The following is a 16,261-nucleotide window of genomic DNA, read 5'->3' on the forward strand; positions in this document are numbered from 1 at the left end:
TCACTCTCCCCCTAATAAAGGGACAGGGAGGTGTCACACAGCAAGAAGGGAGACGAACAAGACAAAAAAAAACACTCACCGATTTACGATGTTGAAGTCTGCCACGTCGCTTCTTTTTTACCTCTGACTCAAGAATCGGCAACAAACTCTTCCCTCCCAAGAGAAAGATCTGAGTACAGAGGCCTCTGACAGCCGATCTGCCGTTCACGACTTCTCTTCTTTTCCAGTCCTGATGAAGGATCTCAGACGGAAACGTCAACTGTTTACTCTTTTCCATAGATGCTTTTAACTGTTGGATTGTTTGTTACTCCAACATCTGCAGTCGTGTGTGTGTGTGTGTGTGTGTGTGTGTGTGTGTGATTCTTCCAGTTTTCCTTGCTCCATTAGTACTGTCTGACTCGCTGGCCATGACCCACACTCCTACTGTTGGCCACACAACGCACAAACAAAGCAACTTAATCACCACATAATTGCCACTATTAACCCAAGTGGTGACCTGGTTTCATGCTGTTACAGCCTTTCCTTTTGTTCTCCCAACCCTCCCCCGCCCCTTCTCTGCAACTTAAAACTAACTTTATTTTCTCTTGCCTGGTTCTGACAATGGCACAGCCAGACCTGCAGTCTTTCAATTGGTTTATTATTGTCACACGCACACACGCAGGTGAAAAACATTTGCGTGCCATCCATACAGACCCTTTCATCACATCAGCGCATTGAGATAGGACAAGGGAGAAGCAGTAACAAAATGCAAAGTATTACAGTTACCGAGAAGGTGTTGTGAAAGTAGGTGATAAGGCGCAAGGTTGAGGTCACGGCTTGAAACGTCGACTCTGCCTTATCTGCTGACTATGTGCTAAGGCTCATTTATACTTGTGCGTACTAGCTTACGCTGTAGCCTACGCCGTTGTGAGCATTTATTCTTGTGCGTTGGTGTGTCTGCGTCGCTCTGCAATTCACCGCCAACATGCTAGTTGGTGGTGGGGTTTCTATGCCACTGTGTTGAGTTTCTTCGTGTTGAAACTCAACATGAAGAAACTCAAACTTCAAACAATGGCAACTGAAATTGAAGGAGGGTGAATTTTCTGCGCTTGTCCGGCCACTGAGAGACATGGACGAGGAAATGCATTTCAAATATGATTGAAATATAATGATGTTGTGGGGATGGAACTGGACTCTTTGATGGTGGTGTCTGAAAAGAGGATGCTGTCCAAGTTGCATGCCAACTTGGACAATGTCTCCCATCCACTACATAATGTACTGGGTGGGCACAGGAGTACATTCAGCCAGAGACTCATTCCACCGAGATGCAACACAGAGCGTCATAGGAAGTCATTCCTGCCTGTGGCCATCAAACTTTACAACTCCTCCCTTGGAGGGTCAGACACCCTGAGCCAATAGGCTGGTCCTGGACTTATTTCCTGGCATAATTTACATATTACTATTTAACTATTTATGGTTTTATTACTATTTATTATTTATGGTGCAACTGTAACGAAAACCAATTTCCCCCAGGATCAATAAAGTATGACTATGACTACGACTATATTTTCCGATGTCGGCAGGTAGATTTGACAACTTGGCTCATTGTCTCCAACCATTTATTTCGCATCAGTGTACGCACAGTATACTCAGAGGCTGGCAATCACCATTTGAGTTTTAGCTTCAGGTGGAAGTCAACAGGCTGTAGCAGCTAGCTACAAATTTGCATCAAGTGCAGGGTCCTCCATAATTTCGGAGGTCTGTAAAGCTTTATGGAAAGCATTGCAGCCAGAGTTCCTTCCCTGTCCTTCAGTTGCCCAATGGGAAGCTACTGCAGCGCAGGAGGAAATGCGATGCTACCAAGCGGACCAATCACAGTTGTAGCGGTCTGCATTGCTGCGACGCGTAGTTATATTTTTGGGGAGATGCGTGTCAGGCTACAGTGTAGGGTATGGTGCAGGGTACGCAGCGTGGATTTGATGCACAAGTATAAATTGGCCTTTACTCTGGATTTCCCCTCCAGGAGGACCACAACCTTGTCGTGGTTTGGAGGCGTACGTGCCTCAGTAATCCAGAGGGCTATGTTGGCTGGAGTTGGGGCTTTATGCTTTGGCTCTCAGTAGAAAATCAGAATTTTCAACTGCTAAACTGATCACAGTGTTTTGAACCAGCCAACCAGACCACGACGTCTAAACAATGTCCATTCAGACCCTGGAGGGGCAGATAAGCTGGCATTTTGAGGAGAAAGGTCAAAGACTAAAATTGGCCACTGGTCCTCCAAGTTCAGGGGTTCCACTCAGGTTTAAAAACCCTGACTGGTAAAACAAAACTGTTACGGAAACAGCAGTGAAGAATCTGTGTGCGATGATAGTCCTGAGTATCCACCCAGGACTTGCATGACTGACAGTGGTGGAAACTGAGAGGAGGCTACTGACATGACGAAAGAAGCTGTGAACACTGTCAGAGATGGAGGACCTTCATTGCTGCCCGAAACGCCAGTGGCAAAACAGGTAGTAAGTCCGTACTCCAGATTTCCAGCAGCTGCACAACCTCTTCTGGCGCCGGTAATCTCAGGATCTGGACAGCAAAGCAAACACTTCCAACGGACCTCCCTTGAAGCTGGCCAATCAGAATTTTTGACAGCTAAACTGTTCACAGTGTTTTGAACCAGCCAACCAGACCACGACGTTTAAACAATGTCCATTCGGACCCGGGAGGAGTAGGTAAGCTGGCATTTTGAGCAGACAACACTCTCAACTGTGCAACTGATGATGGCTTCTCCATTGGAACCAAAACAAAATATTTTGCCAAGCTCGGTAATCAACCAAACTTCCAAATAGCCAACCCGAGCTACTGATATTCCGCAATATTTCAAACAATCTGCCTAAACTAATAACACACAAGTATACTTCTTCTCGTCGGTACTGAGTATACCATTTAAACTATCACAGTCTAGGTTCAAAAGAAGTACGTGAACCCCTGGGGTAATGACTTTGTTGGTTGGAGTCAGGGGTTCCAATCAATGAGATGAGATTGGAGGTGTGGGTTGTAGGGGTGCCCTGCCCTATAAAAAAGACACACAAAGTCAGATTACTTAGAGCCTGCTCTTCTTAAAAATGATCTATTTAGGTGCACCATGCCTCGTTCAAAACAACTTTCAGAGGGCCTTAGGAGAAGAGATGCGTGAAGCTGGAAAAGGCTACAAAGGCATTTCTAAAGACCAGAGTGTTCATCAGCCCACAGTGAGAGAAATTGTCTACAAATGGAAGAAATTCAGTTCTATTGCTACTCTACCTAGGAGTGGGCATCCTGCAAAGATCACACCAAGAGCACTTAATGAAATATCGCTGCTGTCGTGCCTTCTTTGTAACAGCATGGGCATGTTGGGCCCAGGACAGATCCTCAGAGATGTTGACACTCAGGAACTACTTTCTCCTGAAATCCCCACATCTTTTCAAACTCCACCACCACACAGTTCCATTGAGTCAAATGAGCACCACTCTGTTCAGCTTTTCTGGCTGATTTCTGGTCAATAATGAGAAATGCTATTTCTCTGTCTTTAAGTCTGAACCAAGGTTGCTCAGTCAAGAAGATATGATGACAAAAGAAATGTCCCGTGACCAGTTTTTCATTTCTGCAAGGTAGAGTCTGAGTGGTGATCTCACTGGGGAAGTATGCACGATGATGAATGACAGGTGAAAGGCTGGAACAGTAAATTACTGTGCACAGAAAGCACCGGGGCAGAACAAGAGTACACAGGCATTTCTCACAGACAAAATCCTTTTAAACATTAGCAGGGAAATTGGCAGAGAAACTTCGAACACTGAGCAATTTACAACTCCTTAATCTGTAAGTAATTGATCTGAGGTGGTTCAGATTTTGCGGCAATTCTCAGCTCTTTTTGCAAAAAAAAATCAGCCCTTACTTTTGGTCAAATATCTGGGATCGAGTTGGTCGATGCCCTTCAGAAGGTCGTAGTAAGTCATTTTCTGAAACCACTGCACTCCTTCTGATGAATGTACCTCCTCAGAGCTTTTGAGGAGGGCGATCCAAGATTTAGAGCAAGGGACAACAAAATATCTGTGATATATTTCCACGTCAGAATGGTGTGCACCTTGGAGAAGAATGGAACATATATTCCCACCATATGAATGGCAGGGTGGAGATACGTCTCCACCAAAGGAGGAGTGAAACTAATGAATACCTTGCCACCACCGAGGTCTTACCACGAGGACAGCCAGCTGCACACTACATGCATTTTTGAATTGTATTTTATCAACTTATTTGCGGTAATATTTTAGATTATGTGCTGTGTTTTCTGGGTGCACTGTGGTCTGGAGGAAGTTTTTTTTGTTTGGTTGTATATATGTACAGTCAAATGTCATGAACTCCTTCCAGCACAAGATCCATATCCCTCCATTCCTTACGTATTCTAATTTATATCTACTTCCACCACTCTCCCCTGCAGCTTGTTTCCGGTAACTACCATTCTCTGTGTAGAAAACCCACACCTCACGTCTCCTTCAATGTTTACCCCGCTCATGTTGGATGCACATCCTCCAGTATTTAACTAACACACATCAGAGTTGCTGGTGAACGCAGCAGGCCAGGCAGCATCTATAGGAAGAGGTACCGTCGACGTTTCGGGCCGAGACCCTTCGTTCACCAGCATTTTGTGTGTGTGTGTGTGTGTGTGTGTGTGTGTTGCTTGAATTTCCAGCATCTGCAGATTTCCTCGTGTTGGCATTTTTAAACTCCAGCATTTGATAGTTGTTTGTGGGGAAGAAATTCCTGACTGACTCATGACGTTATGTCTTCCTGCAGCTTCTGCACTCCAGAGAAAGTTTGTCCAAGGGAAAAGACAGTCCATGGAAAAGAGTAACACTTGGCGTTGCAGGCCGTGACCCTTCATCAGGATTTTCTTAACTCTTTTCCACAGATGCCGCCTGGCCTGCTGTGTTCCTCCAGCTTTTTGTGTGTGTTGCTTTGGATTTCCAGCATCTGCAGATTACCTTGTGGTTCGAATATCCCGTTCTGCACCCTATCCAAAGCCTCCACACCCTTCCTATAATGAAAGGAACTGCACACAGTAATGTGAAGGGTGACGGTATTCCTTTCTTCCTGATTTTGACACCCTCCTTGGTGATAAAGATCACGGGGTTGGATGTTGTCAGGGTGGAACAGATGAGTAATGGCCGTGCATCTTGTTGATAGTACTGCTGCCATTGTGTGCCAGTGGCAGAAGCAATTACTGTTTAAGGTGGTGAATGAGGTACCGGGGGGCAAGGAAACTGCAGATGCTACTCAGCCGGGAGAGCAGCAACTGTGGAAAGGGAGACCGGTCACTATATCAAAGTGATCAAACTCACCCCTCCCCAGAACTGGGGAGAAAGTAGGATTATAGTTTTCAACGAACAGCTTCTTCTCTTCTATCACCTGATCTCTGAACACTCCATGAACCCATGAACACACGCATTTAGCATTCATCAGGCCATTTTGGCCCAACCAACCAGCTGCCCCGATCAGCCAAAATTTCATGGCAATAGTTAAAAAAGGTATAAAAAGAGAAGATGGCGGCGTGACGCAGCGTGCGCGGCCACTCCAGAATGAATATCTGTTATTTGTTAAGTAGGAAGCCGTGCACAATCCTGATTTGATGGAGACGGACGTGAGAAGCACGGAGGAACATCTGGAGAAACTTCTGAAATGCCTGTTTCGCTGCTGCTGCTACTGTGTGGTCCAGAATCTCCAGAGGAGAAGGCCCTGAGTCCTCGGCTTTCCCTGTTGCTTGGCAGCCGGGGTCGAAGCACTCGGCAGAGATGGTGCTCGGTGCCCTGTGTCAGAGGGCTGGTCAGAGGCTCCAAGTTTTCAGACGGACTCAGAGTTGGCTGCGGTCGGGTGCTTCCAGTGTGCTGCATCGGCAAGTTTGCAGCGCTGGAGGTTCATGGCAGGGTGAGTTTTTCTTCCTTCTACCGTCTGCGTGAGATGATGGGACTTTCGAGAGACTTTGAGACTTTTTTTTTACCGTGCCCATGGTCTGTTCTTTATCAAATTATGGTATTGCTTTGCACTGTAGGAACAAATGATACTGGAGGAACATCGTATCATTTCTTAATGCATGCATTACTAAATGACAATAAACGAGGACTGAGTGTCCTCATAATCTAAAAAAAATCTAAAAAGATAAACTACTCTTTAACTGAGTAATAAATTATGTACAGTTTTTAAATGAAATACAGAACAAATTAGAACATTACCGATACTACTACAGTACTGTAAAACTGTGTATTAGTTCCCAATAGTTAGTGAAAGAGGAATTATTCCAGCGTATGCTGCCATGGATGAGTGTCCAGGGAGGGACAGCACATCTAGTGGCAACTCACTCACCTTTGATCTCCACCAGACACTCAGCTCTCACCTGTGGCTCCAAGTCGCTGTTGGCATGCGACAGCGGCCACACCCCGCTACACTGCTTCGACAGGTGGGCTAAACCAGGTGAGGGCAGCTGGTGGGCCTCATACCCTGGTGGGACAGGGACATGTCTGTCCTAGTGTGTGAAGTCAGCTCTGGTGGACTGGGCGCACGAGATTAACGGTGAGATCCAACAGCAGTTTTGCAATGCTTTGTGGACAGCGAAGGGCACGATGAGCCAGAGGAGAAGTCATGGTCACCCACAGCAACCATGGTAGGCCCCAGTTTGTGATGAATACTCTTACAACCAAACCCGGAATTCCAAGGTTGAGAGAGTGGAACTGTCCCAGTGTAATGACTTTTCCACATTAAAAACTCACTGTACAGATTGCACCATCATCATCAGAAACAACAGGCAACCAACATCCTGCCGTATTCTTTTGATTGACTGTAAATGAACAAAATTAGCGCAGATACCTAGTGCTGATAATGGGACTGTCTTCACACAGTGCTTCCACTGATTGCATCCTCCAAATCCTCGTTTCCATTGCAACATTCAAGATGATTGTCGATGCCCTCAAATCCTTCGTTGTTGTAGTGAAATCATTTCATTTTCACTCCCAGCCATTCCTGGCATCTCCGAGCTTGAATGCTTGAAACCACAGTGAGCAAGACAATTCTAAACCGTCTTATAGCTTATTTCTTGCTAATTACAGTGACAAAAGTCACTACTTTTTGAACACAAACACACACAGTTAACACTATTTAAAAACTGTTCACTCTAAGCATGGTGTAGTGTCTAACAGCCACACAAGTTCATGCAACTGACGCTAGTTGGGAACTGTTCAGCAACAGTCTCCTGTACCAATTAAGTGCACAGTGTCCCAAACAATCAAAGGGAATCCTGGCTATTTTCTTAATTAAATTTTGTTCTTTTAGTTATCCACATAAATGGCCGCCCTGATTAACTGATGGACCAATTAACTGGAAGCCACTGCATTTCCTATTGTAACTTATAATAATATTATGTATTGCACTCCACTGCTGCTGCAAAACAACAGATTTCATGACATATGTCAGTGATTCTGAATATAGTGGAAATCAAAACAAAGCCTGCAGATGCCAGAAATCTGAAATAAAATCTAGATTCAGTTTGTTGCCGCCCCAGTTTTTCTCAGATGCAACTGAAGTGCCATCTAGTGGACACATGGGGTAGAGCAACACAAACCATTACTTATTTTCCCCTTGTATTTTTCTGTAGTCATTTCCCCCCACCAAAGTTTTTTTTTACTTCTTAAGTGGTTCTCATTTTAGCTGCTGAAACTATTTTACTGATCAGCGTACTGTGCACTTCTATCCTTCCCGTTGGTGTTGCTACCACCTCACACACCACTGTCAGTGACCTGCATTGCATAGCTGCTCTGTATCTTCAACACTGCCACCACCTGACGTCTCTGCACACCTCCTTTTACCCTCTTTGAGCATCATACACTTAATCTCACCATTACTGGCAAAAGTGCCTTCGACCCCCTCCCCCCCGCCTCCATGGTCGCAAGCTCAGGAAAATCCTCCCCCCCCCCCCCCCAAGCTTCTTTCAATAATCTTCTCCTTCAGGAAAGCTTATGGAGTCATACAGCACAGAAACAGGCAGCTTAGCCCACCATGTCAATATCCCAGAATGCTTCTGACCTACAATTATAAAACAAAATGTGACACAGCACAGTAGTGTAGCCGTGAGCATAACGCTATTACAGTGTTAGCAAACACGGGTTCACTTCTTGCTGCTGCATGGAAAGAGATAGTACGTTGTCCCCGTGACCATGTGCGTTTCCTCCCGGTGCTCTGGTTTCCTCCCACAATCCAAGGATGTACTGGTTGGTAGGTTAATAGTTCACATGGGTGTATAGGGCGACGTTAGTCCTGACAAAGGGTCTCAGCCTGAAACGTCAACTGTGCCTCTTCCTAGAGATGCTGCCTGGCCTGCTGCATTCACCAGCAACTTTGATGTGTGTTGCTTGAATTTCCAGCATCTGCAGAATTCCTGTTGTTAACTAGTTAACAGAAACATTCAGCTAAAAGATTAATTTCGATAAGTATAATTATTAATTACTACATTATTTTAGGTAACTAACCTTTTGTGCGCACATTAATTTCCTTTGTGCACTGGTTGAAAAATGTGTATGTGCGTGCATACACACACAGCTTAGAGGGAACATAGCTCAGAAGCACTCTGGGATATTTAATTTGAAAGGATTATATAAATGGAAGTTACTGTTCTTGCCATTCAATGAAAAGCAGACAAGAGACACTATCATCTTTGCTCTGCATGTTTGGTCTTCTTGCCTCACTCTAGGCTGTAAGCCTCCACATTTACTTTCTATGTATTACCACTTTAGTTGGTAGAAAGTTCAGTCTCCAGTTTGGAGCAAGCTGGACAACTGCACACCCTAGTGTGTAGAACAGAGGCAGTATCGTACAGCATCAGTGACCAGAGATCAGGGACTGATTTCCACCACTGTCTGTAAGGAGTTTGTACTTTCTCCCCATGACCATGTGGGTTTTCTCCAGGTGTTCTGACTTCCTCTCATGTTCCAAAGCTGTACACGTGGGGTTAGTGAGTTGTGGGTTGCCCAGTCCACTCCTCGGACTACGTTGGTCGTTGATGCAAAACGACGGGTCTCTCAGTATGTTTCGATGTACATGTGACAAATAGAGCTAATCTGTTAAGTTAATCATTTATGCATAATTCTTAACTCACATTTCAGATTCAATTCAAACTTCAAAGAGTAAATCCAAGCATAAATCCCAAGGTAATTCCAAGGTGAAACATGTTCTGAAATTTCCCAAAAACCCTGCCAACATTCGTACCCACTAAGGACAATGATTAACTCACCGTGTCCTATTTCGAACTTTGGATCTGTGCTTGCAGCAACACCACAGGATCAATCCCAATGCAATTAAACATAACACAGTGCCAAAGAAAGCTGTCAAAATTGTAGTAGCATCAGATGTAGTTCCTGAAGAGAGAAAGTGAAGAGAGATGATCGAAGTTACCCAGCAATTTTTGTTTTACTTTAGATTCCCAGCTCCTGCAGTTCTTTCCTGACTTTCAAGTAAACTTTCAAATGTATCCTGCCCTTAAAGTGATCTGTCTTTGATCAACATAGTTCCAAGATCGAAATTTTTCATTCTAAGTTATTTAAACTCTTCCCTTATTGCCCCTTGTGATTTGCTCTAAGGTGAAATTCAACTGAATTGACTTTATTACATACATCCTTCGTATACATGAGGAGAAAAAAATATTTACATTACATCTCCAGATAAGTGTGTAATGCACAATCATAGTAATTTATAATAAATAGTATGTACAACAATGTAACATAGACATACAGTTGTGTCAGCATGAATGAGTCTGATGGCCTGATGGAAGAAGTTGTCCCGCAGCCTGTTGGTCCTGGCTTTTATGCTGCAGTACCGTTTCCCAGATGGCAACAGCTGGAACAGATTGTGGTTGGGGTGACTTGGGTCCCCAATGATCTTTCGGGCCCTTTTTACGCACCTGTCCATGTAAATGTCCTGAATAGTGGGAAGTTCACATCTACAATGCGCTGGGCTGTCTGCACCACTCTCTGCAGAGTCCTGTGATTGAGGGAGGTACAGTTCCCATACCAGGCAGTGATGCAGCCAGTCAGGATGATCTTAATTGTGCCCCTGTAGAAAGTTCTTAGGATTTGGGGGCCCATACCAAACTTCCTCAACCGTCTGAGGTGAAAGAGATGCTGTTGTGCCTTTTCCACCACACAGCTGTATGTACAGACCACGTGAGATTCTCAGTGATGTTTATGCTGAGGAACCTAAAGCTGTTCACCCTCTTAACCCCAGATCCACTGATGTCAACAGTGGCTAGCCCATCTCCATTCTTCCTGTAGTCCACAATCAACTCCTTTGTTTTTGCAACATTGAGGGAGAGGTTGTTCTCTTGACACCACTGTGTCAGGTGATGACTTCTTCTCTGTAGGCTGCCTCGTTATTACTTGAGATTAGGCCAATTAGTGTAGTACCATCAGCAAATTTAATTAACAGATTGGAGTTGTGGGTGGCGACACAGTCATGGGTATACAGAGAGTAAAGGCGGGGGCTTGGGACACAGCCCTGAGGGGCACCGGTGTTGAGGGTCAGAGGGGCAGAGGCGAGGGAGCCCACTCTTAGCACCCGCCAGTGATCTGACAGGAAGTTCAGGATCCAGCTTCACAAGACAGGGTGAATGCCAAGTTCTCCGAGCTTCTTGACGAGCCTGGAGGGAATGATGGTGTTGAATGCTGAACTGTAGGCCAAGAACAACATTCTCACATAAGTATCCTTCTGCTTTACCACTGACGCCAGGCAGACAATCTCCGAAGAGTATTGATAATGGCTGTAAAGACATTGCCCAGCAGAAGGCAATGGCAAATCACTTCTGTAGAAAAATTTGGCAAGAACAATCATGGTCATGGGAACAACATGATTGCCTACGTCATATGACACAGCGCATAATGAACAAATTTTTCTCCATTGAGATACTCTGTACAAATGCCTATGAAATGTCCTTCTTCTTCATGACAATGACTTCCCATCTACCGTAGACCAAACTCATTCATTTCCCACATCTCTCCTCCTGTGCGGACCAAGACCCTGGTTCTTACCTTCCGTCAGTATTCCCCTCCCTTACCTTCTTCCCCCTTCCTTTCCAGTCCTGACAATGGTCCTTATCCCAAAACATCACCTGTTTATTCCCCGCTGCACAGTGTTCCCAGAAATTTTTGTTTTATTTTAGATTCTGAGCTCCTGGAGTTCTTTTCTGACTTTCAGGTTAACTTCCAAATGTATCCCACCCTCTCAGGATCAGAACACTTACACTTCCAATTCCAATCCCCATTCCTATTCTGATTCCAATTCCGACATTGGTCCACGGCCTCCTCAAACCCTTCTGCCACAATGAGGCTACTCTCAGGGTTGGAGGAGCAGCACCTTATATTCCAACCAGGTAGCTTCCAACCAGATACCGTGAACGTCGATTTCTCTAACTTGCATTAACTTTTTCCCCTTCCCCTTCCCTCTCTATCTTCCCCACTCTGGCCCCCCTTTTACCTCTCCTTCTCACTTATCCATCATGTCACTTTGGTGTTGCCCCCTTTCCCTTTCTCCCATGGTCCATTCTCCTCTCCTATCAGATTCCTTCTTTTCAGCCCTTTATCTTCTCCACCAATCACCTTCCAGCTTCCTGCTTCATACGCCCCCCCCCCCACCTGGCTTCACCTATTATCTTCTAGCATGTACTCCTTCCCCTCCCCCCACCTTCTTATTCTAGCATCTACCCTCTTCCTTTTCTTCAGAAGGGTCTCGGCCTGAAACGTCGACTGTTTATTTAGAAGAAGAATATCTTTATTGTCATTGTTGTGGAGCAATGAAACACAGTTTAGCAGCTCAACGTTTTGCAGCATGACAAAGAATATATTCATAAAATAAACTCTAAAACCTCAGGAGTGCAATCCAAAATTAATAATATATGGATGGGGGGGGGGGGGGTAGGACTATCGCACACCTGCCATTCCTGGAAGTGTGATGCAGTTAGCTGTCGCCGTCTTAGGAGGGGGGCAGGAGAAGGGAAGGGGGTGTTATACATTTCACTGCTTGTGGGTAGAAGCTGTTAAGGAGTCTCTTTGTTTTCGTCCTTAATGCTCTGCATCTCTTCCCAGAAGGTAGAGGAGAAAACAGATGATGTCCAGGATGAGTGGGATCCTTTGAAATACAAGTAGCCATCTTCTGAAGTCTGCCAGTATAAATGTCTCTGAGGGAGGGTAATGTTGTGTCATTTCCACAGATGCTGCCTGACCTGCTGAGTACCTCCAGTGTTTTGTAAGTGCTGCACTTACACCCCCATGCCTTCATTCCTGAAGTTAATGGCTATAATTACAAAAGAGGATCTAATAAATCCAGTAGGAATTTGGATGAAACATCTTAATGTAGCAAGTGACATGCATGTGGAATTCAGTACCAAAACTTATTATTAAAGTACATAAATGTCACCATAGACTACCTTGAGATTCATTTTCTTGCAGGCATTTACAGGAAAATAAAGAAATACAATAGAATGTGTGCAAAACTAAACATAAATGAATTCTGGCAAATAGTCAACGTGCAAAGGACAAGGCAGCACAGTGGTTAACACAACACTTTATCGCACCAGTGACACGGCTTCAGTTCCTGCCGCTGTCTGCGAGGCGTTTGTACGTTCTCCCCGTGACCGTGTCGGTTTCCTCCGCGTGCTCCGGTTTCCCCCCACGGTCCAGTCGGTAGGTTAACTGATCATTGTACATTGTCCCGTGGTTAGGCGAGTAAGGTCTTGCTCCCAGGGCAGATGAGTGTGAAGTTACTCAGCAAAGATCTAGGGTGAAAGCGATGACAATCTGAGGGTAAGGAAGGTTCCCCCATGAAGGCTAGTAGCTACGTGGAATAAGTTACCAGAGGAAGCTTAGAGACATTTAGATCAGTACAGCGGGATGTAATGGTGACGGGGTGGAGATACGTCTCTACCAGAGGAGGTGTAAGGCACTCTCCCCTCTGCTAACCTTATCTATAATGCTTATTTATAATCTATAAATCTCTATAATGTCGTTCCTCAGCCACTTATGCTCCTGGGAAAGGGCCCCAGCCCACCTGATCTCTCTTTATAACTCAAGCCACCAATCCCAGTAACAGCCTTGTGAAATTTCTCTACATCCTTTCCAGCTTCCATCAGGAAGAAGGTACAGGAGCCTCAGGACTCACACCACCAGCTTCAAGAACAGCTATTAGCCCTCAACCATCAGGCTCCTGAACCAAAGGGATAACTTCACTCAAATTCATTTGCCCCATCTTTGAAATGTTTGCACAACCAATGGACTCACTTTCAAGGACTCTTCATCTCATGTTCTCGATACCGGTGGAATAACAGGCTGGATTGCCGGGAACCTCACCATCATGTGGCGCATGGTCTTGGACTATATACGTGTATGTTTTTTTTAATGTGACTGTTTTTTTTTGCTTGCCATTTTGAATGCGCTGTGTATGTTTAGCACTTTGCCCCAGAGGTATCCATATATGGTTGAATGATTGATTTGATTGATTTATTTCTTGTTTATTTATTATTATTATTATTATTTCTTCTTTTGTATTTCCAGTTTATTGTCTTCTGCAGTCTGGTTGAATGGCATATTATGGCAGTCTCATTAATTCTGTTATGGTTGTCATTCTATAGATTTATTGAGTATGCCCACAAGAAAATTAATCTCAGGGTTGTATATGATGACATATATGTTTGCAGTAATAAATTTACCATGAACTTTGAACTTTAATGAAATCTTTCCTAGAGTTAGGTGACCAGAACTGAGCACGATACTCCAAACAAGAGAAGATCTACAGATGCTGGAAATCCAAGGCAACACACACAAAATGCTGGAGGAACTCAGTAGGCCAAGGAATATGCTATCGATATTTTGCAGCGAGACCCTTCATCAGGACTCAAAATATTCCAAATGTAGTCTTACCAATGCCTTGTACAGTTTTAACATAACATCCCTACTCTTGTACTAAAATCATGAAACTCCCTATCCAACAATGCTGTACCTTCACTTGCATCACTTCTGGAAACCAAGGTGTCTGTGAGGTGACTTCCCAAAGGTAATACATGCCGGTGAAGCCCAGTAGTTGAAAGACATAACAAACACGCAAAAAATCTGCAGATGCTGGAAATTGAGAGTAACACACACACACACACACACAAATGCTGGAGGAACTCAGCAGGCCAGGCATTCCTCCAGCATTTTGTGTGTGTTGACTATTAGCAATAATGCAAGTATCTCTTACCTGAGTTAGCATAAGGGCCTTTTGTTGAGTATTCTTTCCAAAACTTAATCTAAAATTGAAAAAAAAAAGAGATAAAATATTTCCTTTCCCTCAGTAATAAGACATATCATTTCAAATTACAACTGAATCAATCTTCAAACCTAGAAGCGTAGGAATTTGCATCATTTTGAACAACCATAAAGATTAAGAAAGTTCAGGTATAATATACATTCATTTTTGAGTTTGAATGATCAATAATCAGGAGCTTTGGATGTGGAGAAGATGCTTCCTATGAGCAAGAGAGGCTAGGCCCAGAGAGCACAGCCTCAGGATACAAGGGTGGCCCTTCACAGCAGAGATGAGGAGGATTTTTTTTAGTCAGAAGGTGGTGAATCTGTGGAATTCATCGCCACGGATGGCTGGGGAAGCCAAGCCATTGGGCATATTTAAAGCAGAGGATGATAGGTTGTTGATTAGTCAGGGTGTCAAAGGTTACGGGGAGAAGGCAGGAGAATGAGGTTGAGAGGGATAGTAAATCAGCCATGATGGAATGGTGCAGACTTGATGGGCCAAATGGCCTAATTCTGCTCCTATGTCTTATGGTCGTAAGGTCTTTGAAGAAAGCTCTCATCTTCGTACAACAGAGATTCATTAAGGACAAAACTCTATCTGAAAGTGAGGGGTAGATTGTTGATGTTTCTGTACGGATTCTCTTCCTAATACACAAGCAGAGCATCAGGGAACAGATAGCAACATGCACTGTCTCATAACAGCAGCTGATATGAGAGAGACTATATTTCACTAAGTTCACAATTGTTAAAGCAAATTTTGAAAGTAATATCAGAAGAAGGAAGTCTGAGAATCGGAGTGGGAGTGCGGAGGAAGCCATTTTTGAATTTTTCGGTTTTTTTCCATCGGCGTTCAGAGAGGCGGGACTGCGCAGGCGTGTGACGTCGGGCAGTGAAGCTCGGAAGATTTAAAAGGAACAGAGCCTCATACAGCGGGCAGCGTAGTTTGCGGGCTGCAGAGTGAGCCGGGAGCAGAGGCTCAACGGGCTTAGGCAGAAACAGGTGAGTCGAAGAGGGTTTGGTATTTATTTTTTGTTGTTATTTGAGGAGAGGGGCGGTATGAGTGTGAGGGCAGTTTGTTGTTCTTGGTGCCGGATGTGGGAGGCCCTGGAGTCTCCAAGCCTCCCAGACGTCCACATCTGCGCCAGGTGCGCCGAGATGCAGCTCCTAAGGGACCGCGTTAGGGAACTGGAGCTGAAACTCGATGACCTTCGTCTGGTCAGGGAGAGTGAGGAGTTGATAGAGAGGAGTTACAGGCAGGTGGTCACACCGGGGCCACGGGAGGCAGACAAGTGGGTCACGGTTAGGAGGGGGAAGGGGAAGAGTCAGGTAATAGAGAGTACCCCGGTGGCTGTGCCCCTTGACAATAGGTACTCCTGTTTGAGTACTGTTGGGTGGGACAGCTTACCTGGGGGAAGCGACAGTGGCCGTGCCTCCGGCACAGAGTCTGGCCCTGTAGCTCAGAAGGGTAGGGCAAGGAAGAGGAGGGCAGTTGTGATAGGGGACTTGATAGTAAGGTGGTCAGATAGGCGATTCCGTGGACGCAGTCCAGAGACCCGGATGGTAGCTTGCCTCCCTGGTGCCAGGGTCCGGGATATTTCTGATCGCGTCCAAGATATCCTGAAGTAGGAGGGTGAGGAGCCAGAGGTCGTGGTACATATAGGTACCAATGACATAGGTAGGAAAAGGGAAGAGGTCCTGAAAGGAGAATATAGGGAGCTAGGAAAGGAGTTGAGAAAAAGGACCGCCAAGGTAGTAATCTCGGGATTACTGCCTGTGCCACGCAACAGTGAGAGTAGGAATGCAATGAGGTGGAGGATAAATGCGTGGCTGAGGGATTGGAGCAGGGGGCAGGGATTCAAGTTTTTGGATCATTGGGACCTCTTTTGGCGCAGGTGTGACCTGTACAAAAAGGACAGGTTACACTTGAATCCTAGAGG

At 45.0% G+C, this 16,261-nt stretch overlaps 1 protein-coding gene across 2 annotated transcripts in view; it reads right to left on the reverse strand.

The window, feature by feature from the left end:
• prrg4 (proline rich Gla (G-carboxyglutamic acid) 4 (transmembrane)) overlaps nt 1-16,261 on the reverse strand; it is a 58,567-nt gene that overhangs the window by 15,369 nt on the left and 26,937 nt on the right. For both annotated transcript variants that reach the window (XM_072272805.1, XM_072272804.1), the window contains exons 4-5: nt 14,275-14,323; nt 9,284-9,407 (exon numbers count right to left, since the gene is read on the reverse strand). In XM_072272805.1, coding sequence (XP_072128906.1) covers nt 9,284-9,407; nt 14,275-14,323 — 173 coding nt within the window. The remainder of the gene's footprint in view (nt 1-9,283; nt 9,408-14,274; nt 14,324-16,261) is intronic.

This window comes from Mobula birostris, chromosome 11 (genome assembly GCF_030028105.1).
Source record: "Mobula birostris isolate sMobBir1 chromosome 11, sMobBir1.hap1, whole genome shotgun sequence".
Classification (NCBI taxonomy): Eukaryota; Metazoa; Chordata; class Chondrichthyes; order Myliobatiformes; family Myliobatidae; genus Mobula; species Mobula birostris.